The sequence below is a fragment of the Taudactylus pleione genome, unplaced genomic scaffold (assembly GCF_031769625.1).
Source record: "Taudactylus pleione unplaced genomic scaffold, aTauple2 ptg000259l, whole genome shotgun sequence".
NCBI lineage: Eukaryota > Metazoa > Chordata > Amphibia > Anura > Myobatrachidae > Taudactylus > Taudactylus pleione.
The window spans coordinates 8105051-8128193 of record NW_028284661.1 but is presented as its reverse complement, the minus strand read 5'-3'; the positions used below and the strand labels follow the sequence as shown (position 1 = coordinate 8128193).

Here is a 23143-nt window from a genome sequence, read left to right as displayed (position 1 = left end):
GTCCGTCTTCAGTTATCTTTTCTGACGAAGGTTCTAGTTTGATTTCACCACCTTTGGACCTTAAACTCAGATGTACCACTTTGCCCCCTTTACAAGACAATACTGTACGGGATCCATCAGTCCAGAAGAAAAAAACATCCTTTCGTACTAGATATTAACTCAAGATTGGTGTCCGAAGTCCACCCTAAAAGGAGGGGGTACTGGCAGGATTCTGCATGGGATCGGCTGTTACTTACCGCAATGCTGGCTTCCCCTCAATTAGTGAGAGCAGTGAGACATCAGGTGCAGCGGTAGGTGACTTGCTGGGTATTCTCCCCAGGGCCCAAATGACTTCCATGCAATCCTCCATATCGGAGTTCCTGGGGCGATGGTCATGGGCACAGCCATTTTGGCTGAATCACCTAATAGATCCTTATCCAGTGGTAGCTGTGTCAGTTCTCAGCTGATCCTCTGATCCAATGATCAGCTACCCAGGGGTATTTAAGTATGACTCCAGGAACAATAAACTGCTGTTCAACTTCGCTGTATGACAGAACCCTGCTGTTCTTTCAAGACCTCCAGTACTTCTTGTCTCCAGTGTTCCTGTGACTTCCAGCTATACTTTCTCCTGTGTGCTGTTCAGATCCCCAGCTGAACTTTCTGTGTTAACTGTTCTCACCTGTGTAGCTGATTGCAAGATTTCCAAGTTTCTCCCTTGGTGCTGAAATTCTAATGTGTTGTTCAGACTCCAAGCTAAACTGTCTGTGTTAACTCTTGCAGCTGTCTGTCTCTGTGCAAGTCCGTGTCCGCACCTCCAGTGCATGTCAAGTTAACCCTTGTGTATCCATTGCCAGTGTCTCTGTGCAAGTCCGTGTCCGCACCTCCAGTGCGTCTCAAGTAAACCCTTGTGTATTCATTACCAGTATCCCAGTACAAATTTGTGTCCGCACCTTCAAACCTGGGTTTGGCCGTAACTAGGAGATCTAGTTACTGTCCCTCCCGTCATTTATTCATCCTTATCCTAACCCCTTGTTCTCTACCTCATTAGAGGTATCCCAAGTGCCCGGTCGTGACACTGAGTGCACAAAGAAAAAAATTAAGGATACTTCTGTAAGGGACATCCTTCTACAACATGACATTGGTGGAAGCCTCGGCTCTTACCAGCCGCAGCCACCGGTGATCTACCCACTGACCCCACATTCCATTTCAGCTGATGTCTGCCAGCCTGTATACCACTGGGCCCTGTCAACAACATCAGCATTAAAGTGATTTGCTGCAATACCATCAGCGCAGCGCAGGTGCCTGTACCCCTGCGGAGTTGGGGTACAGATATATATATATATATATATATATATAATTATATATATATATATATATATATATATATATATATATCGTACCACAACCAAAGAAACAATAAGAGTTCTGTTTTTCTAGATAGCACACTAGGGACCACTATTATTAATTTCAAACTTCAATGTTATTGACTATTCTTTGAGACACATACCATATTGATTTCTTCTAAATTGGGATCCTGATAAGTAAGCTAAATATTAAAAATGACTATAGATAAAGAAGATGCAAAAAAAGGAAAATAGTTTATCCACTGCCACCTGTTCAAGAGGAATCGGTATGTATTACCCGAAGTCAGAATGCCTCCTTTCAAAATACAGACAGCGACATCCCTATGGTTGGTATCCCGACGGGGGTCGGGTAAGTATACTTACCCTACCCCCTTCTCCCCCTAACCCTCCCTTCTTGCAGCCTAACCCTCCCCACCCTGTACCCTAACCCTCCACATTAGTGCCTAGACCTAAGTCTCCCCCCTTTGTGCCTAAGCCTAATCCTCCCCCCTTAGTGACTAACTCTCACCCCCTCAGGGGTACCTAACCCTAACCTTCACCAAAAACATCTAACCCTGCTATGCTACCTAAACCTAACACTCCCCCCCACGGCTAACCGCTAAGACGCCACCGTCTTATCTCATTCGGCTGGTGTCTTGTCTGTATTCCAGCTTTGGGATTAAGGGCCTGATTCAGAGCCGGACGCTCTGACCAGAGCGCTCGCTCTGAATCAGTGCCCTCCTACCTAAACTTGGAGCGGCCTCTTGGACGCTCGCATAGCTGTGGGTTACCACCCACAGCTCATGCGAGCGTCCATGATGATGGTCGCGATGGTCAAGACCATCGCGACCATCGGGCTTGCGACGAGACCCTGCGGTAGGGTCTTGCTGCCGCAAGCCCTGGAGTGATTTTGGCTCTATCAGAGCCAAAATCACTCCCACTGACATCGCTAGTGATATCAGTGGGCTCCCCGGGTCTCGCACATGCGCACGACGGAGCTCAGCGCTCGCGAGCGGGTCTGACTCAGGCCCTAATATAGAAATCTGTATTTCGATGCCTAGCTTAAATCCAGAATCGGGCTTCCACCGTCGGGATTCAGACCGGCGGCATGCCGTTCGCCGGTCTACAAACTACATCCCGTTCAGGATATCATTTTCTGTATATTTTAGAGTATCTTGTTTACCACTTTTCAAACTTTTATTATACAGTATGTATACTGTAGGGGCCAGGATAGAATTACAATTGGAAAGAACCCTTCTGTAAACAGAGTAAGTTTAATTCTTGAATAATATATATAAAACATGGGTAATGATAAAAAATCTGCACACATTTCTTAAAAGTATTATGTAACATAATCTTCAGGCTGTGTGTATAAGTTGTAATGAAACAAAAATAAATTATGTGTATGTACACAAACTTTGATGCACCAAATTATTAAAAATATATTAATATATGTATAAGGTGTATATAAAACAAAAAAGCATTCTGTGTCTAAGTTTGGGTCCCATTCCCAAGATATCTCATTGTGAAATGCAAATATTCCAAAATACGGAAAAATATGATATCCATAATACCTCTGATACCAAGCATTATGTACATGGGAGACTCAACCTGTATATGCATAATTATATATATATATATATATATATATATATATATATATTAGGGGTGTGCACCGGCCACTTTTGTGTTTTGGATCTGGATCTTTCTTCGTGTTTTGGATCTGGATTGGTTTTGCCAAAACCACCCTTCCGTGTTTTGGGTTCTGGGTTTTGTGTCTTGGATCTGTATTTTTTTTTAAAAAAGCATAAAAACAGCTAAAATCACAGAATGTGTGGGTTTTTCTGCTCCTATGCTATTATTAACCTCAATAACCTTAATTTCCACTCATTTCCAGTCTATTCTGAACACCTCACACCTCACAATAGTGTTTTTATGTCCAAAAGGTTGCACTGAGGTAGCTGGATGACTATGCTAAGCGACACGAGTGGGCGGCACAAACACGTGGCCCATCTAGGAGTGACACTGCAGTGGCAGACAGGATGGCAGTTTGAAAAACTAGGCTGCAAACAGTACATACTGCAAAGAAAAAAAAGAGGTGCAAGATGGAATTGTCCTTGGGCCCTCCCACCCACCCTTATGTTGTATAAATAGGACATGCACACTTTAACAAACCAATAATTTCAGCGCCAGGGTCTGCCACATGACTGTGGCTGAAATGATTGGTTCGTTTGGGCCCCCACAAAACAAGCTGGCAATTAATCTGTCCCTGCACAAACTGGCTCTACGGAGGCAAGATGTCGTCCTCATCCTCCTCATCCACCGATTCCTCACCCTCTTCAGTGTTGTGTACATCCTCATCCTCACAGAGTATTAATTCGTCCCCGCTGGAATCCACAACCACAGGTCCCTCTGTACGTTCAGGCGGCTGATCTCCCTGGAAGAGTTGATAATTAATTTTATGAACATCATCTTCTCCACATTTTGTGGAAGCAACCTCCTACGCCTTTCGCTGACAAGGTTCCCGGCTGCACTAAACACTCTTTCGGAGTACACACTGGAGGGGGGGCAACTCAGGTAAAATAGGGCCAGTTTGTACAGGGACCTCCAAATTGCTTCTTTTTCCTGCCAGTACAGGTACGGACTGTCTGACATGCCTACTTGGATGTTGTCACCGATGTAATCCTTTAACAGACAGACGCACGCTTGTCGCTGCTGCTTTAAGGATGCAGGTGCGGCTACAGCCCACACATTTCACAAAGACAGAAAAAAAATAAGAATTTTTTTATTGTTTGTGGAGCGCACTTTGAGGGTTACACCACCCTTTAACAGACAGACGCATGCTTGTCGCTGCTGCTTTGAGGACAGTATCATATGCAGTGACAGTAGACTTGTCAGAAATTGTTGGCACGTCCTTCAGTCCGGACCAGATGTCCAAACCGGCCCTTGACTTATGACACAGGCGCACGCTTGGCGCTGCTACTGTGTTGATGCACGTGCGGCTACATCGCACACAAGTCACAAACACATTAAAAAAATTTGTTTTTTATTTTTTGGAGCACTTTGAGGGTTACACAACCCTTTAACAGACAGACGCACGCTTGTCGCTGCTGCTTTGAGGATTCAAGTGCGGCTACAGCCCACACAATTCACAAAGACAGTAAAAAAAATAATAAGTTTTTTATTGTTTGTGGAGCGCACTTTGAGGGTCACACCACCTTTTAACAGACAGACGCACGCTTGTCGCTGCTGCTTTAAGGATGCAGGTGCGGCTACAGCCCACACATTTCACAAAGACAGAAAAAAAAATAAGAATTTTTTTATTGTTTGTGGAGCGCACTTTGAGGGTTACACCACCCTTTAACAGACAGACGCACGCTTGTCGCTGCTGCTTTGAGGATGCAGGTGGAATCTAGATGGGATTTGGAACCGGGGACACACTACCTCCATCAATTGTCTATATCCCACTGCACTAATGGCGGATACCGGACCCACGTCTAGCACCAACATAGCAGTCAAGGCCTCAGTTATACGTTTTGCTTCAGGATGACTGCTGTCGTACTTCATCCTCATCGCTAGGGACTGTTGGAGGGTCAATTGTTTAGTAAAAGTAGTGGTGTTCTTACTTCCTCTCTGGGATGATAAACAACTCCCAGCAGCAGCAACAGCACTAGGAGGAAGTGGTTCTTGATCTTTCCCTATTTTATTTTTATCAGAGAAAGTTTTGTCCTCCATTTATGTTATATTGATATATACGTGCGGCTAAAGCGCACACAAACACAGAAAATATTTTTTTATTTTTGCTGGAGAGTAGTTCACTTTGTGGGTTACACCACCCTTTAAGAAATGAGCCAGCCGGCTCTTTACTTATGGGACACAGGCGCACGCTTGGCGCTGCTCCTTTGTTGATGCACGTGCAGCCGCAGTGCACACAATTCACAAACACAGAAAATATTTTTTTATTTGGTTTGGAGTGTACTTTGGGGGTTACAGCACACTTTAATGGTCAAGCCAGCCGGCCCTTTACTTATGACACAGGCGCACGCTTGGCACTACTTTGTTGATGCACGTGCGGCTACTGCGCACACAATTCACAAACACAGAAAATATTTTTTTATTTGGTTTGGAGTGTACTTTGGGGGTTACAGCACCCTTTAACGGTCAAGCCAGCCGGCCCTTTACTTATGACATAGGCGCACGCTTGGCACTACTTTGTTGATGCACGTGCTGCTACTGCGCACACAATTCACAAACACAGAAAATATTTTTTTATTTGGTTTGGACTGGAGTGTACTTTGGGGGTTACTGCACCCTTTAACGGTCAAGCCAGCCGGCCCTTTACTTATGACACAGGCGCACGCTTGGCACTACTTTGTTGATGCACGTGCGGCTACTGCGCACACAATTCACAAACACAGAAAAAATATTTTTTTTTAGCACTTGTGGGGAGCACCCCTGACGGACAGAGCACCCCCTGGACAACACTACAGCACCCCTTTAGGACTGGGACACTGCACAGGACTTTGGAGTGGACACAGCCCCTATGGACAACTGACTGCACAACACAGTCCAGCCAGCCCCTATGGACTTTGAAGTAGTGGACACAGCCCCTATTGACAACAGCAGCACAGCACAACACAGCCAGCCCCTATGGACTTTGAAGTAGTGGACACAGCCCCTATGGACAACAGCAGCACAGCGCAGCACAGCACAGCACAACACTACTCTGCACTACACTACACAGCCCAGCCAGCCCTAACTCTCACCCTCCCTCTTCACTGTCCACAGCCGAGTGAGAAAATGGCGCCGACGCGGGTACCTTATATAGGATCCAAAACCCGCGAGACCCGGAAGGCGGGATGATGACGTTTTGCCTCGAATTCAGATCCGAGTCAGGCGGGAAAAGTCGAGCCTGACTCGGATCAGCCTCGGATCGGGGGGGCTCGGGGGGGTTCGGATTTCAGATATCCGAACCCGCTCACCCCTAATATATATATATATATATATATATATATATATTATCCAATATATCCCGCACTCACATCCATATAACTCCAACATTTCTTCAGACATTAGGCAATAACATAAAAGTTCCAAAAAGGAGGCATTCACCAGGAAGACATAGCAATTCAACTGATTTATTTCACTTGGGCTGCGATTGTACTTGCTGTATATTGGAAGGTTAATGTGACAAGCTGGTGGCTTGAGAAAGGTCCGGTTGTGACCGAAACGTCGCTACTGCTACTCATTCATTTACTTTTCAGGATCCTAATTTATGGAAAATCAACTAATTATGTGTTTTAAAATAGAACGAAGTATAAAGATTTAAATAATATTATTTGTCCATAGTATCCTATCTACTGTAGAAAGAATGCCTCTTGTTTCTTTTTTTGGAGCAATAGCATATGTAAGAGAAAAGCTGTGGGGACAGTGCTGGTGTGCAGAATGTCAAGTCAGGGAAAAGCTGCTGGGCATGAGATAGAAGCTGTCAGGCATTATGGGGCACACCTTAGGATGCCGACACACCATTGCCTTGGGACTGATCCATGCTGAATTTTGCCTACTGTATGTGAGAATGTCCTGTTATAGTCCAGTTATGACTTCAAAAATGTATAAGTGGCGGTAATCATTAGCCGCCCAGTGTTGCCATTCCTTTGTTTTGAGCTTCCATTAATTATCGTGGTCTTAACAACCTATTAGGCTGGGTTTAATGCACAGAACATAAGCACACTGAGGAAGCAGTCCAGGGAAACGTCCGTGTGGTGCAGAGCGTACTCGCTGTGCAAAAGCGGGTTTCCCCGAAGACACAGCAGCACAGTACCACACCACAAATCCAAATCACACTGCCAGTACACGGGAGTCTCTGCAGACTGAATTTCTATTTACTGTAATGCCCGTCAGCGTGCTTAAGCTCCGCCCCACCATTAAGCCCCACCTACCAGCGCTGCTGTGATTTAGCCCCATCTCCCGGTGACATCATCTGTCAATCACCAGGAGGGCAGGGGAAAGCAGACTGCACAGGGGGTGTGGTCTCGCAGGTGTTAAAGGGGGCATGGCTTTGCGGCAGGCGCAAACGCGTCCTTGGCTGCAGCCTGTGATGTCGGGGCCTGAGTCTATAAAGACTCAGGTTCCCGGCATCCTCGTGGAGAAGGTCTTATGCGGGGGCCACGGGACAGGAGGTGGGAGATCCTGCGGTACTCTGGCATTCCAAGGGGGTTGCACATGATGGCTGCCAGTTATATGTACAAGAGGAATGCCCCTGTAAGACAATAAGGGGCCTCCTGCCAAGCCCGCCAAGAGCCGCTGCGGGCCCGGGTAACAGGGGGCATGGCCTTATCACGGGAGGCGTGGCCACGAGGTGAGGGGAGCGCTCTGAGTCCCCTCATCCCGGCGCAAAGCCAGGGGGGCGCAATCAAGGCTTACTTTGGCAGACGGTGCAACAGCAGAAACTCAGTACACTTATGTATGTCCCAGGGGCATACCAGGGGTACGCTCACTTCTTGTATTAATGCTTGTCACACAAGGAGCAGCAGCTTCCCCATGGAAACGACATTCAAGGGAGTAGCTTTCACTTTTGTATGTATTTGAATACTTTCTGAAACGTGTATTTACTATCATCAAAGGTTACAAATATTTAAGAACCGTGATATTTTGTAACCAAGTCCCATAAGTCATTATATATGTAGAGGTTGCAGATTTGTCTCTATATTACATATATCTGATTATCAGAGGCGACTATATACTGTATCTTGGACCTTAAGACAGTATAATCTTTTTAGGTATTTAATGGGGGTATATACCTCTGAACTGTGATATTATGTGTTGAACATCTGATATTGGCTAATTAAGATGGAGTAATCTTGAAATGACTGTTATCATTAATTTGCTTAACAATATTTCATGTTAGAGGTATTATGGATCATATATGCAGTTTTTAAGAAATTGATTACCATTTATTTTTACTGTACTTGCTGCTACACTTGACTGAGTATTGGTATTCCTAAAATATGTGATTACTTATAAATATTTTCGCTAGCTTCTTGTTGATTTATCGACATTTATTTTATGTTGTTTGCTTATATTGGGTAATTGGACTGATTATTAAAACTCCAAATATATGTCATCACCGATTTATATTTTTGCTAGCTTCTCGCTGACTTATCTATATTAATTGTATGTTGTCTGTCTAAATTTGGTTATAAATGTATAGATTATTTTAAATATGCTTTTTAAATATATTTTAAGTATTATTTTAAATATACTTAATTATATACAATGAATGTCCCCCAAAAAAGAGAGTTCTTTTTCTCTTGTACATTTTGTGAAACAATTGAATTGTCCCTTTTGTAATTCCCGTAATTACGTGCATTTAGCTCCACAGCATGTACAGTGCAAAAACATGTAATATACACTCCTCAAACATGCGTATGTACAGTGGGCCTGATTTAGAGATAAATGCAACTGCAATTTGGACACAGATCGAGCGATTATTTGCCATTGTGCATGTGTATGCATCGCAGTGCTCGAAGGCAGCAGTGCGTCCGCTGTGCGTTCACGCAGATCACAGAGGCCCATTGCAGATTGGTTGACAGGAAGTGACTATTTGGGGGTGGTTAGCGAAACGCAGGCGTGCCTGGCCATTTGAACTCCGTTACATGGGCGTGCATAAATTAGCCACTACAATTGCATACGCAGCTCTGCGTGGCAGAAGAGCTCCCTGGCCTGCATCAGGTCAGACCTGCCGCAAGGGTAAAATGGCGCTGATGTACAGTACTTCGATGGTACCGATGTTTAAGTAGGTATGCGTAGTTGTACGCAGGTGAGAAGGCAGTAGTGGGCGTCTTTATGCCCAGGTGATCTTTGCTAACTTTAGCATATTCTTGCAACTGCGTTGCGTACGGAGACGCAGTTGCGGTAGCATTAGCGTACATTTCTGGAACAGGCCCAGTATGTTCAGCCCCAGAGTCTAAACTTTGTTTCCAAAAGACCAATGTTAAAGTTGGAATTCTATTATTTGGATGCGATCAACACATTGCTATTCTGCATAGTATGAAAATATATACAATTAAAATTGACTCCACTAAAAGATTTTCTAAAGTACTACTGTGGATTATTCTATACAAGAAGACATTAAAATTTTGGCATGTGTATTACAAATGTATCATGTAAGCTTTATTGTTTTTCTATCAAGTATTCTCTACACCACTGCATTAAAAAGTCCACACACATATTATAAAGAGAAAAAAAACTAATTACTTAACAGATTGTGCCTTGAATGCAAGCATAGAAATATTTAGATGGAAATTACAGCATGCCTAGATAAGACAGGAAATTACTTTTCTGCTGCAGCAGATATGTTGATGTTATAAATATCTAATTTAAAACTGTGTTGAAAATGCTAATAGTAATCATAGCATAGGGGAAATTACTCTTGTCTTACTTGGCAAACATTACAAGTATAAATGAGACTCCGTTATGGATTATATGCAGTACATGAATATGAAATTCTTTTTATCCACTTGTGGAGCAATGTAAACAGTCCCCATTATTATACTTCCTATGGTGACACTGAAAGGAAAAGCATACTGTAAAATGATACGCATTTGTTAGGCATGAATTTCAGAATAACGTCCATCTAGTTACTGTTACCTTGCTTTGCTGTATATGTATACATAATTAGGTTGTACCTGCCTTTATTTTTACACAATTTATTGGTAGACAAATGTAAAAAACATTAAATGGATATAAGAATAGAAGAAGCATGAGTTATGCTGGGTTCACACTGAGACGCCGATGGATCGATCAGCAGACCGATCTGCTGTCAGAGCGGCCGTTTGGTAAGCCACACACACTTACCAATCGGCCACTCGATATGTCTGGGCTGACATCACAACTGGGCAAGCATTTGAAACATACTTACCTACATTGCTGGGAAGCTTTCCGGGAGCAGCAGGGGGGGACCTGCTGCTCTCCTCTTCGGGGGGGCGGGACCAGACGATAGACGTCATTAGGCCCCGCCCCCTTTACAGAAAACACCCGTGATTTGCAGGTCCGTGAGGAGGGGGCGGGGCTAAATGACGCAATTTGCCTAATTTAGCCCTGCCCCTTCCCGACGGATCCGATAATTTCAGGTAAAATCTCCCCATCCTGCCCACTTCACTAGGAAGTGGGCGGGATGCGGGAGATATGCCTACTCTTCCGGGATCGCGGTGGGTTACCCCAAAAATTAGGAGCCTCCCGCGATTCCCGGGAGAGTAGGCATGTATGATTTGAAATGCCCGCGCAGTTGAGATTTTAGTGTCGGCAATCCCTGCAGTAAGTGTATGGGTGATCGGTGGGTCGCCCATACACATATGCAGATGCACAGATATATCTTTCAGATATATCGGCATCGGCTGTGCAGCAGGGCTTACCTGATATGTCTGTGAACGATGTTGTTCACAGACATATTTGTTGTACACGCCTGCCAATGCACTTCCAATATATTGTTCCTTGATCGTTCGAATGTACGATATACCGATAAATGTGTACCCAGCATTAGCATGGAGGGAGATGGATTGCTAGGGAAAACCGGAGGTAGAGAGAAGTTGGGGAGAACTGGCAAAAAGGGGGAATATTATTGCCTATTAATTTGTTTGTTGACTTCAAAATCAGTACAGTATATGAAGTTTTTACCTCCCAAATTTGTATTCAGAAAACTAATTAAAAAAAGAGTAAAGCTATTCACATTTCATTACATTTTTCCAAAAGTGTGAAGAAAGTGCAGGGCAGTCACTGGTGACTAATGTCGTGCAGAGAGTAGAATGTGAGAATACAGTATGTACAGTTTCATGGCAAATGTGTATAGAGGGATTATGCCTAAATGTGTTATAGTGCAGTGTTTAGATATTATTATAGATTTATGTGCAAATACAATATCTCCTTGGTTAAGGCATATTTTTCAGAAGGAACTACTGTGTTCTCCAATTTATCACGCTCCATCACCGAAACTGGAGATAGTGTTAGTCATTGTAGCCTGTAAACTAATTTTGCAAAGGTTTATGCTTGATCTGGATTTTCTGATCCCTCCCCTGGCAGCATTGAATTGCACATGTGTAGCCCAAAGGTTCTACATGTGCATTAGGCAAGTCAGGTCTAAACCCGACCATATATTATTATTATTATTATTATTATTATTATTATTAATAATATTATAAATATTATTGCTACTGCCCCGATGTGTTTCCCTTAATAAATAGCCACAAACAATATGTAGCAATAAGAGATTTTAATTTTTGGGTCTGTATTAATAATTAGGCCTCTTAATCACCTTCTCGTGTGTCCATCACTGATTTAGTTTTATTATTGCATTTCAGATCAATATAAAAACCAAGAGATTGCTACAGTTATCATTTATTCATGTTGATAATTGCAGATTTCATTTAGATAGCTCTTAACATGAAAATTTTCTAAATTCATTTGGTTAGGGCCAGGTTTTTTTCTGTTTTCAGTTGCATTTTTATTTCTAGAATTTATAACAGATTCCCTCACTATGTGCTCTATTTCTTAACATTATTTTTACTAAAATAAAGTGAAAAATGGTATTGGCACATCCTTTTCACATTATTTTGGTGTAACTTAAATTTACTAAAGGGCAATTGGAGTAGAATTCGTAAAATTCTACTCCAAACCCAAATTATCACAAATTTTTAGTAAGGAGATTGCATTTCCCATAATTGTAATGGGAAATGTGATCTGTCCAGAGTTATTAAATCTAAATTGTGAAAAAATACCGGGGGAAGCCCTGTGATAATAATGCCACCTAGAGACGGCATTATCCAGGGTTTCCCCCAGTTCCCCGACTCTAACTCTGCTCTAACAGGCAGAGCAGAGCTGGGAGCCGAGCTCCAGTGATGAGCTGTGTGGTCTAAAAAGACCACAAGCTGATCACTGTAAACAAAAAAAAAGTTAAAAAAACAATTACCTAAAGCCAGGGATTGGTGATCGCTGCTCCGGTTATGTCCTCTGGGGCTCTAGTCAGCTGGTCTTCCGACTTCTGCACTCTGACCCTAGTCAGCTGCTGCATAGAACAACTGCCCGGGATCACAGTGCAGAGCCCCAGAGGACATATCCGGAGCACCGATCACAAGAGGTAAGTGGGGTGGGGGTATTTGCGGTATCCGGCGGCGGGTGCATGAAAAATACACGGAGAGGTTTATGGATGGGATTCACAGAGTCAGAGCTCTTTATCACAAGCTCTGTCCCTGCGAGGGATTTTTTATAAATCCCTATGCTATTTCCTAAATTTAGGCGGAAATATCACACTACAACCACATTTTAAATGTGTATTGAAGTAAATGGAGCCCTATGAATGAAAACTCATGAACACAAGTGTTCTGATTTTGTTGTGGAATGTCACTACTGTTTATCTTCATCACCTAGCTCTATCATTCATTTTGCACTTTTATAAATTATGGGGCTGATTTAGAGTTGGATGTACATCATTTTTATATGTATTTTCAGGCTTCGCAAACACTCAAATTTCATATATAGATCATACTTGCCTACCCTCCCGATTTGGTCGGGAGCCTCCCAAAAATCGGGTGCCGCTCCCGACCTTCCGGGAAGGCAGGCAGTCCTCCCTGCTGCCGCCCACCCCTCCTATCGCCGGTGACGCGATTCACGCTGAATCGCATCATTTTGGCTCCGTCCCCTGCTTCACAATGCCTGTGATATCGGCATTGTGTAGCGGGGGCGGGGACAAAATGACACAATTGTGTTGCCCCGCCCCTGCTCTACCCTCAAATACATATAATCTGGCCGGCCCCGCCTCCTCATGATGGACACGCCCCCTGTCATGCCGACCTGGCTGCTCACTCCCGGAATGGGCAGCCAGGAAGTCAGCAAGCCTGATATAGATTTACTTGTTTTCCCTATTGTCTATAGAGAAAGGACAGGTACTAGCAGAGCCTTGCAAATGTCAGCTGAATACTGTAATGGTGTGTTTAAATAAATGCAGCATATTTCAACATGCATGCATCCTTAGATCTGTTTCTTAAGAGGTGTATCTCTAAAAGTGCCCACACACTAGACGATTATCTGAACGATTTGCATGATTTCTATGTATCGTAATGATAAATCGATCAAATTTGTGCAAATCATGCAGTTTCCACTGAGCGATAATGATGGGATGTGCTGTCCCGTGGGTCGTTAATCGTATCTTCAGATCTTACATACTGCAGGTAAATGAACACTTTATGCACAATATCGTTTGTCCAGGACTGCCAGGAAGCTGCTGGGGAGTTCAAGGGAAATCGTTAATGACATCACATCGTTTGCGCGTCGTTTAGTGTGTAGGCACCATTACAAGTGCTGGATGTCTAGTGCAACAATATGTAATAGTGATGACTATTGCACTGCCTATTTACCTTTGTTTTGATTATTGCATTTTGTCCCCTCTGGCTGTTAGTATTTAAATCAGTGACGGAACTCCCGGAGACAATGGAGTCAGTTGCCGCCGAGTGCCAGCCCTGAAGGGGGCACCTGGCTCCATTGTCACCCGGGTCCCGGGCCGTTCCACCTACTGGCTTCAGTGAGTAACTAGTAGTACCGTAGAGGAGCGGAGCCGCTGAGCGCCGATCAGCATCAGCAGCGCTCCCTCCTCCAGCTCCACCATGTCTAAACTCTGTGGTCTCTTTGGTCACGCCGTCGCGGGCGTCACGTATCATGTGACCGCCCGCGACCATGTGCCTGCCCCTTCTGAGGAGCCAAGATTTCATCTATGACCCACTGCTGCTGCGCTGCAACTTACTTGGCATCGTGAACGGCAGCTGGCTGCGGGGAGAGAGAGTGGCCGGGACCCGGGAGAGAGGCTCTGTGGGCTGGCTGTGGCACTGCAGACAGGCAGTATAAAACATTACAGTAAGTCTGTCTCAGTGCCTGTCAGTCAAGTGCAAGCCCTATGAGGGTGAGGTGGGATCGTCGCTGGCCATAGGACTCGGGGAGGGGGGCGGGTTATATATTTAAAAAGCACATATTTTATCGGTCATGCAAGGGGGTGGTATATTCACTCTGCCAGTGCCATGTTAAATTATTTAACATGACAGAATGATAAAACATATGCTCTTAAATACATCATCCCCCCCTAACATTACAGAGTGCAGAGGCAGAACTATGGGAGACAATGGAGGCGCCTGCCACCGGGCGCCAGCACTGAAGGGGCATCTCCTCCATTGCTCACGGACGGACGGACATGCACCATATATATTTTCCCTTTTTTTTAAGGGAAGGGCACCAAATTATAACTTTCCTCCGGGTGTCTGGGGTGAAGTTACACCACTGATTTAAATAATTAATTTTATAGCTTTATTATATTATATTGGCCTTATATTTACATGATTAAATTGACATTTCCATTTGGACTACTGCCGGAAAGAAGTTTCCTTTTTGATTTTTTAAAGGGGTAAAACAATGTGGAGATGTTTGAATTTAATTGCATTCTAAAAGAATAATGTTACTTTTACATTCATTAATAACTGGATAGACAATATTCTCTAATGTGTGAATTGCCCATCACTGCATTATAATATTGTGTCCATAAAAGGGTCACGCTTTACTACCAACACTGTAAAGCTGCATTTCTACAGTATTCTTGAATATAAGTGTACACACTTTCATACAGTACCTGCTATACATCACAACTGTTTTTGAGCTGGACACATACAATTCAACATTTACACATACATATACCTGTTTTGTTTTGGTGTGTTTGATTTTATCTCATATATTCAATTTGCACATGTATCCCTATATGATTTATAAAGAGTACACTAAGGGGGTCGCAAGCGGGTTGGGTTGATGCTCCGTCGTGCGCATGCGCGAGACCCAGTGAGCGACGGGCTCTCCATCGCTCCGGGTCTCGCACCAAAGGGGGCGTGCTGTCGATGTTGATTGACAGCACGCCCCCTTTGGTGGGCGTGCCTGCCAGACGGAGGCGTTCCCATGGGAACGCCTACCGTCTGAAGCCGGCCCCACTGACATCACTAGTGATGTCAGTGAGAGTGATTTTGGCTCTGATAGAGCCAAAATCACTCCAAGGCTTGCGGCAGCGAGACCCTACCGCAGGGTCTCCGTCGCAAGCGCGATGGTCAAGACCATCGCGACCATCATCATGGACGCTCGCATATGCTGTGGGTGGTCACCCACAGCTATGCGAGCGGCCGGGAGGCCGCTCCATTTTCATGGAGGAGGGCACTGATTCAGAGCGAGCGCTCTGGTCAGAGCGTTCGGCTCTGAATCAGGCCCTAAGCTCATTGTAAGTCATTTAGATAACTGTTGTTTGTGTTTGCCAACAAGGCTTGGCTGAAACATGTACCGGTGGTAGTTGTGCCTCTACCCTTTCGAAACATGGATGTCATTTACTCTTGGATTTTGTTTTATTTTGTAGAATAGTATGGGAGGAATCATTGCTTGATAGCTTGTTGAACTTTGCTGCTACACCAAGAGGACTTTTACTTCTCCAACAAACCGGAGCCATCAATGAATGTGTGACGTACATGTTCAGCCAATTTACAAAAAAAGTCCAGGTAGGTTTCCATTAATATATTTAATTTGTTATAATATTTCTAATGTTTCATTTTGGTTAAACTGATTATATCTATTTAATGCACTGTGCCTCAACATTAACTGTACCTGTACTCCTGGGAATAAAATATGGTAGTACTCAGTGTGTTTGTATTCTCTTTATTTAAATATTTATTTTACAGGAGGTCTACAGGTACCAGCGGCCCTTAATGCCTGGGCTTTCTGGTATTTGTGGTTCTCCAAGTGCCAGCAAGTGCACAGACTTGTAGCCCCGCTGTAAAGGACAATATTATTTCTATTTTTGACACAATCAACTGTGCACCTACCACCCAGGTGTGTGAGCCCCGGGCTATTAGCCTGTTGTCTGCTCAGAGGAGAGCCTTTATTGGGGGTTTGCCACTTCCTGAGAAATTCCTAGCCTGGGCTGACTAGTGTGGGGTTGTGAATATGACCAATTGGTAGGGGGCAGTTGGACCCCGTCAAGTGCCAGCTGTTGCATTACACTCCCGCTAGTTTGAGCTAATACATACTGCGAGTTTCGGAACAAACTCACATCATACTCACAGCGAGACAATGCGAGTCCATACTCCCAACTTTAATTACAATATTTTTTTAATTGAAAAATAATAGTTTTTTTATTTATTTTTTACGTTTCAAGATGCCCTCAAAGTACCCCAAAATCACCTTTTTTTCCAACATTTTATTTCATTTTTCGTTTAATTCGCTTGAGATTGAACGAAAAAACTTTGTTTTTTATAATTTTCTTGAATTAAAAAAAAAAGCCTCCACTGCAAGTAGTGCATATAGGCTTTTTTAATTGGATTTTGAGAATTCTCGGGAGCGTGCATCGATGTGAAGCTTGCGAGTTTCAAGAATCAAACTCACTACTCACAATTCGCACCCCTTAGACTCCTACTCCTCTTTCTTACTACAGTCCGACTCAATCTCAAAGACTCTGGGCCTGATTCAGGGCGGACGGTCGTTCCAAAAAAGGGTCCGGCTATTTAAATTGAGCGCTCGCTCTTTGCGGCTTGTTGACGCCTCTATGTCTGAGCGAGCGAGCGAAAAATGCGCTCGCTATTTTGTAAAGACGCCCCTTTGCCGTTCGCTACACACGTCATCTCCGGTATTTATTAGATTAATCGGGTACATCGAAAGGCATCTGAACTGCTCGCAGTGCTTGTGGTAGGATTTTCCTACCGCAATCACTGCGAGCAGTTCAGGCTAAAAGACAACCAAGTGACGTGGTCGATGACGCTCCTTTACTAATTATGCACTCCCATTAAAAGCCCTTTTTACCATTAGGTACGCCTGCGTTCGGATCTCTACTCCCCCATTTTCAAGCACCTTCCCTTGTTACCACCCACAAACGGTACATTCTGTCAATCAAATTAGCAGCCCCTCGCTGTTTTGCGAGCGCACAATTTCCGACCGCAATGACTGGTTTGTGCATGCACATAACGACCCATACGCATGCGCAGTTGTGCGAACATCACTCGGAGTGAACGAGCGGCCGCTTATGAGTGGCTCTGAATCAAGCCCTCTGTCTGACTCCACAGCCCTGTTCAAAACATTTACTGAGGCATGTTGCTTTACATACAGGGCCGTAGTGAGGATTGCCGGGTCTCAGTTATTTTTTGCGGCCTAATGGCAGTAGGCGTAGCCGCGCCTCCCTAAAAAAAGCAGACAAATATGAGGGAGGTGCAATTAGAGTGATTGCTCCCCCCTTTCCTCCCCACTGCCAGAGAAGACTGCTTCCTCTAAGGTCCCACTACAGCCCAGCACACAGCAGCATGTGCTGGGTTGAGGAGTGATATGTAAGGGAAAGGGGGGCAGGCAGCGGATGCGGGCCCCTCCATCAAGCCCGGGTAATTAGTACCCACTCCCCCCCTCTCCCCGGTGCTCCTTTTTATTTATACCAAAGATATGTAAATTTAGTTGTTTTTAGTCCACATCTAATGGAGTCAAATCATGTTGCTTAATACTTTTAAATATAGACTTGACAATTACTGTATGTAGCATTTTGATCAATCAATTTCATTGCAGGTTATCCGATATGAGAAATTTGGCTATGGACTAATGGTTACACAGGTGGCAGCAATAGCCCCAGGTGCAGTAGCCCTGCAAAAGTCAGGTAAATATTAATTAGTGTACCTAAAGTAAATTGACTAAATATTATTTAAGTCTAAACTGATTGAAGATTTTTTATTTTTTTATTTTCAGAAAGTAATTGCTCTTGTGTGAGCTTTGCAAAAGGTTGTCTAATCGTGGTCTATTTGCAGGAGGCATGGCCAAGTCCCCTCAGAAAAAAAACCATTTTGCTGCACTGTAAGCCCCCTGCCCAGCGCAAATCCTGGGGGGTGCGGTCAGTGCGATCGCACTCTTCATAGGCATAGGAGCCCAGTACACAACAGCGTGTGCTGGGCTGCCGACATGTAGGAGGGAGCGATGTCGGACCCGGGCTCCCACTGGGCCCCTCCAGCAAGCCCGGACCCGGGTTTTTAGTACCCCCCCCCCGCTAGGCACCCCTGCTTGTGGGTGTGCGTGAATAAAATAGGGAAAAAAAGATTTAAGCTACTGTCACGTGGATTTTTGTGCAGTTTAATATTCCAGTATGTTTAGTTTCATTTCGGGCACACTCTCATTTAGCTTGTTAACACTGACCAGCAAATATGTATTGGCATACTAAAAATTGCATACTACAGTACATTGGATTGGTATCTGGTAAAGTAATTCAGCAATGTAAACAAAATGTATGGACTGGGAAAAGGACTGAAGTTAACATTAAATATTATGAGCATAGCAATAAATAAACATTGATTTATGGGCCACTGCATATTTCTGCCAATGTTTTTTGTAGGCTTTATTCAAGCTTTTATCACTGACTTGTGGGCTGTACTAGAATGCGGGAGAGACGATGTCAGAGTTATTCATCCTAAACCCATTCCCGTGGATCCCATAGACAGAAGTTGTCAAAAGGTACATTGACTTTGTAACCAACGTAAAATAATTAGCTGTTTTTTTCTTGTATTTATCCACTAAAATTGCAGCTCAGTATGTATTCCTCTATGCAAATTCTTTTTAAAATATTTAATTAATTAATTCAGGTACTGCTTAGTTATATGCTATAGAACACAATCCAATTTTCTGTAACTTTTTGGAATTTATAGTCTTTTCTAGCATTGGTGAACTTACTGTATTCCTACCCTGCTGTTTATGAGCTGCTTGTCAACCAAGAATTGCCATCAAAAGATGAATACTCTCTCCGTGAAGTCCCTACTTCCTTTGTTGTAAGTATTTTACACAAATGTCTATGTAACAATGGACCTCATTCAGAGGTGGTCGCAAGAAGCGATCGCTCTCTCTGAATGAGGGCGGGTGCTTCTTGTTTTTTGGTGCGGCCTCCTGGTCGCAAGCTAAGCTGTGGGTTACCACCCACAGCGTAGCTAGCGACCAGGGTGATGGTCGTGATGGTGATCACCATCGCGACCATCGGGGCTTGCGACCAGACCCTAAGGTTGGGTCTGGGCACTCGCAAGCCCCAGGGAGCTTTCTGCTCTGATGGAGCAGGAAGCTCCCTACTGACATCACTGTTGATGTCAGTACGGCCGCTCACAAAACGGTAGGCATTCGTTAAGGAATTCCTACGTTTTGGAAACCACTCCCCGGGCCGGCCGGGTGAGCTGTCGATCAACATCGACAGCCGCCCCTTTTGTAGCGAACTCCGGAGTTGCTCTCTCGCTCCGGGGCTTGCGAACTTGCAGTGCGGCCGCTGTGCGTGCGCAGGGCTACCCATCGACCCGGTTGCGAGCACATCGGTGCTTGCGACCGGGTCTGAATGACCCCCAATATCCTACCCCAAATTAATAGCTGTAATCACATATTGGTATATTGTCTCTGTTGTTGAAATAAGTAGAATTGTGCAAAATATCCTGTAAACATCAGATTTAGGGGTCAATTCAATTAGATGCAAGGGTGGTAAGTTGCTATTGTAATAGAGAGCCTGATTCAGCAAGGAATGCAGGTGAGAGAATGCACGCACTCGACCGATGTTTTCCCACTACGCATGCGTATGCATTGCACTGCACATGTGCGAACTAGCCAGTGCGATCCGGTAAGGGTAAGCAGACTACATACAGTGTACACAGACCATTCTGATAATGATTGACAGGAAGTGCCATTTGTGGGTGGTAACGGGGGTGTTCGGCCGAACGCAGACGTGCCAGTGTGTTTGAACGCCGTTGCAGGGATGTGCATAAATGAGCCAGTGCATAGTCCTACGCAGCCTAAACCACTATTATGCGTTCGATGGCTCTCGATCATACCTCTGTTTTCGCTATCTTGCGGACTTCTCAGGCTGTGAGTAAAGGGAGGTGGGCGGCATTATATATAGCTGGGCGTCTGCATCATGTGCTGCAGTTGCCGTACGTATGCATTGATTAGCATATTTTCTCAGTGTCTGGGTGTGTGCGTTCTCTCACTTGCCCACAGGCCCAGAGTGATATATGGCAGGTACTGCACTCATTAAAATACTTTGTATTTGCCTTGCCTGAAATCAACAGTGGACTCGCTTGTGTGTGTGTATATATATATATATATATATATATATATATACATATATATATATATATATACATATATATATATATATATATATATATATATATATATACAGTATATCTGTTTAAAAATAAGATTTATTCCAAATCACAATAATGTTATCATCTATATTGTAATGAACATGTGATTATAATACATAAAAAATAAAAATTTTCAACTAGTTCAATGTAAACATGTAAACATACAGTATACACCATGTTCAAAATAAATAGAGGATTATCAATCCTTACACCTATACGTCAATTCTTTATAAATTACTTTGAATGCAAAATCCTGATTTCTGTTTGCAAAATCTCCACAATCTGCAGTTCCACCGTGTGATTCACCACAAGAAATCTGAAACTTCTGATGTATTAAATAGTCTCAAATTAGTAACAAATAAGGACTTATTAGTTGGCAATGTCCTTACTGAACCACCTATGATGATTGTGTCTCAAATAAATAGCAATAGAGACTTACAATGACCTGCTTCAGAAACTGTGTTAATCAGTCCGGCGAGTCCGATTTCGCCCGCAGGAGTCAGCAGCTAATAGCTGTGGTTTGGTCTCCCCTGTTGTCAGTAGTAGGAGACTGATCACAGTGGGGCAGGTAAGAGTTCCAAATGTGCACTTTGTGAAGGCTATATATAAGCTAGGTTCTCATCATACAGCTCCGCTTTTAGTGGTATATTTACTAAAGTGAGAGTTTTTAGAAGTGGAGATGTTGCCCATAACAACCAATCAGATTATAGCTATTCTAGAAGATGATAGATAAATGTTATGTAGAATCTGGTTGGTTGCTATGGGCAACACCTCCACTTCTAAAAACTCTCATTTTAATGTCCAACCAGCGCTGTAAATTGTGACGGTAAGCATCGGGAAACTGTTAGCGGGCTTGCTGGAGTCACATCCGATAGACACAGCGTGTAGTACAGCATATGACCACCTCTAAATGCCAATCACTAATGCGTTTTGCTCCAATATGGAGCTTTATCAAAGAGTAATGTGCCCAGTTCACTGCTAGCCTTAAATAGCAGTTGCTGCACACCTCTCCATTGTTATTGGCTCTTTTGTTGTAGCCCAGGTGTAATCATAGGTGTAATCAATCAGAAAGTAATGTCCTAGAAACTTAACCCTATGTTCATAGACTTATCTTGCAAACCAGATGTACTATCAAGGGTATGCAATCGGAAGCCGGCTGACGTAAGCCCGACAGCCGGGTTCCCGACTGCTTTATCCCAGCGAGGGTTAAATGACAGGCATCTAATTCTAGACGCCTGTCATTTTACAGACGCTGGGAGACCGGCGCCCGGCATCCCGATCGAAGTGATGCCGGGTGCCGCTGCGGACAGCCGCGGGGGGGGGAGGGTTAGGTTTAGGGTTCCCGGGGGGGACTTAGGGTTAGGCACCACCTCGGGAGGTTAGGGTTAGGCTAGGGGGAGGGTGGGTTAGGGTTTGGCACAAACGGGGGGACTTAGGGTTAGGCACCCCCCGGGGGACTTAGGTTTAGGCAGCGGGGAAGGGGGGTTAGGTCTAGGCACTTAGAGGGGGGATTAGGATTAGGCACTGGGGGAAAGGTTAGGGTTAGGCACCCCTAAGGAGGGTTAGGGGGGTTAGGTTAGGTTAGTTGATACTTAGGACGATCGGGATTTTCAGCCGTGTCGGCCTGCCGCTATCGGCATAATTCGTAGGTATTCCACTATCAAGCATGTCTCACCTTATAAAACAGAGTCACTTTCTAAACTTATAAAAATATGGCTACTCAGATTAAAATAAATATGACACTAAAAACATTGTGACATATTGGAAACACCACCACTGGCCCCGCAGCTAACCCCCCACCCCCTCCCTCACGGCCCAATCTCTTCTCAAATTGAGGAAGTGATCGAGCCCTATGTGACTGCAACAAAACAAAGTCTGGCTTTACTTAAATTGCAGCATATACAGATGTGTCCTCTTACATCTAGCCTCTATGTGCGTTAAACAGCCCTTCTAGTCCCGCCATGCCGTGGCCTGACTCGGTAGCGCTGAGCATCTTTTTGGACGACTTTTTCCCTTCAAATGAGTCTTATTCGCAAAGCTATGCAAATAGGATACACACGCAGCTTCTGCTGATTAAAATTACATGCCTATATTCTGTGTGCGACTATGGGAGCATCTGCATGTGAAATGCTACGTTACAGTGTCACACTGTATATGAGATTTATGTGATTGTCTTTTAGTGTGGAAGTGTTACCTATTTTTCTTTATCCGTTATCAATAATTCTTTATCCTGTGTCAATAAGAAAACAAATTATAGACATTTTAAGCCTTGGATTACTAGTACAGTCAAACTAAATATATACTGTTATCTCTTAATTTGCCTCATAAATGGGCACAAAATTGTATCATCCATACCCAGATCAATTTTTTTTCAAATATTTAGTGGAGCATTACTACAGTACATACAAATTTTGATGGACTTTTTGAATCCCTAGTTAGTGCCTCCTGTATCTTTGAGGATTCTGCCCCTTCGCTTCCCCTTGCAGCCATTTTTTTAATGCATTTTAAACCTCTTGTAATTGGATTTGTGGTTAGAGGTGTGACTTCTCTATCTTACGTCACTCCTGGGGCAGGGCAGAAATCGGAGAATGTAATTGTCTTTAAGCAGATTTTTTTAGC

General features: G+C 43.9%; 1 protein-coding gene across 1 annotated transcript in view; it reads left to right on the top strand.

Moving 5' to 3' along the window:
• Positions 1 to 23143, top strand: part of TBC1D32 (TBC1 domain family member 32) — a 484474-nt gene that overhangs the window by 254812 nt on the left and 206519 nt on the right. The window contains exons 19-22 of the mRNA XM_088481005.1: positions 15748 to 15886; positions 17931 to 18018; positions 18745 to 18863; positions 19055 to 19174. Of these exons, the coding sequence (XP_088337131.1) occupies positions 15748 to 15886; positions 17931 to 18018; positions 18745 to 18863; positions 19055 to 19174 (466 nt within the window). The remainder of the gene's footprint in view (positions 1 to 15747; positions 15887 to 17930; positions 18019 to 18744; positions 18864 to 19054; positions 19175 to 23143) is intronic.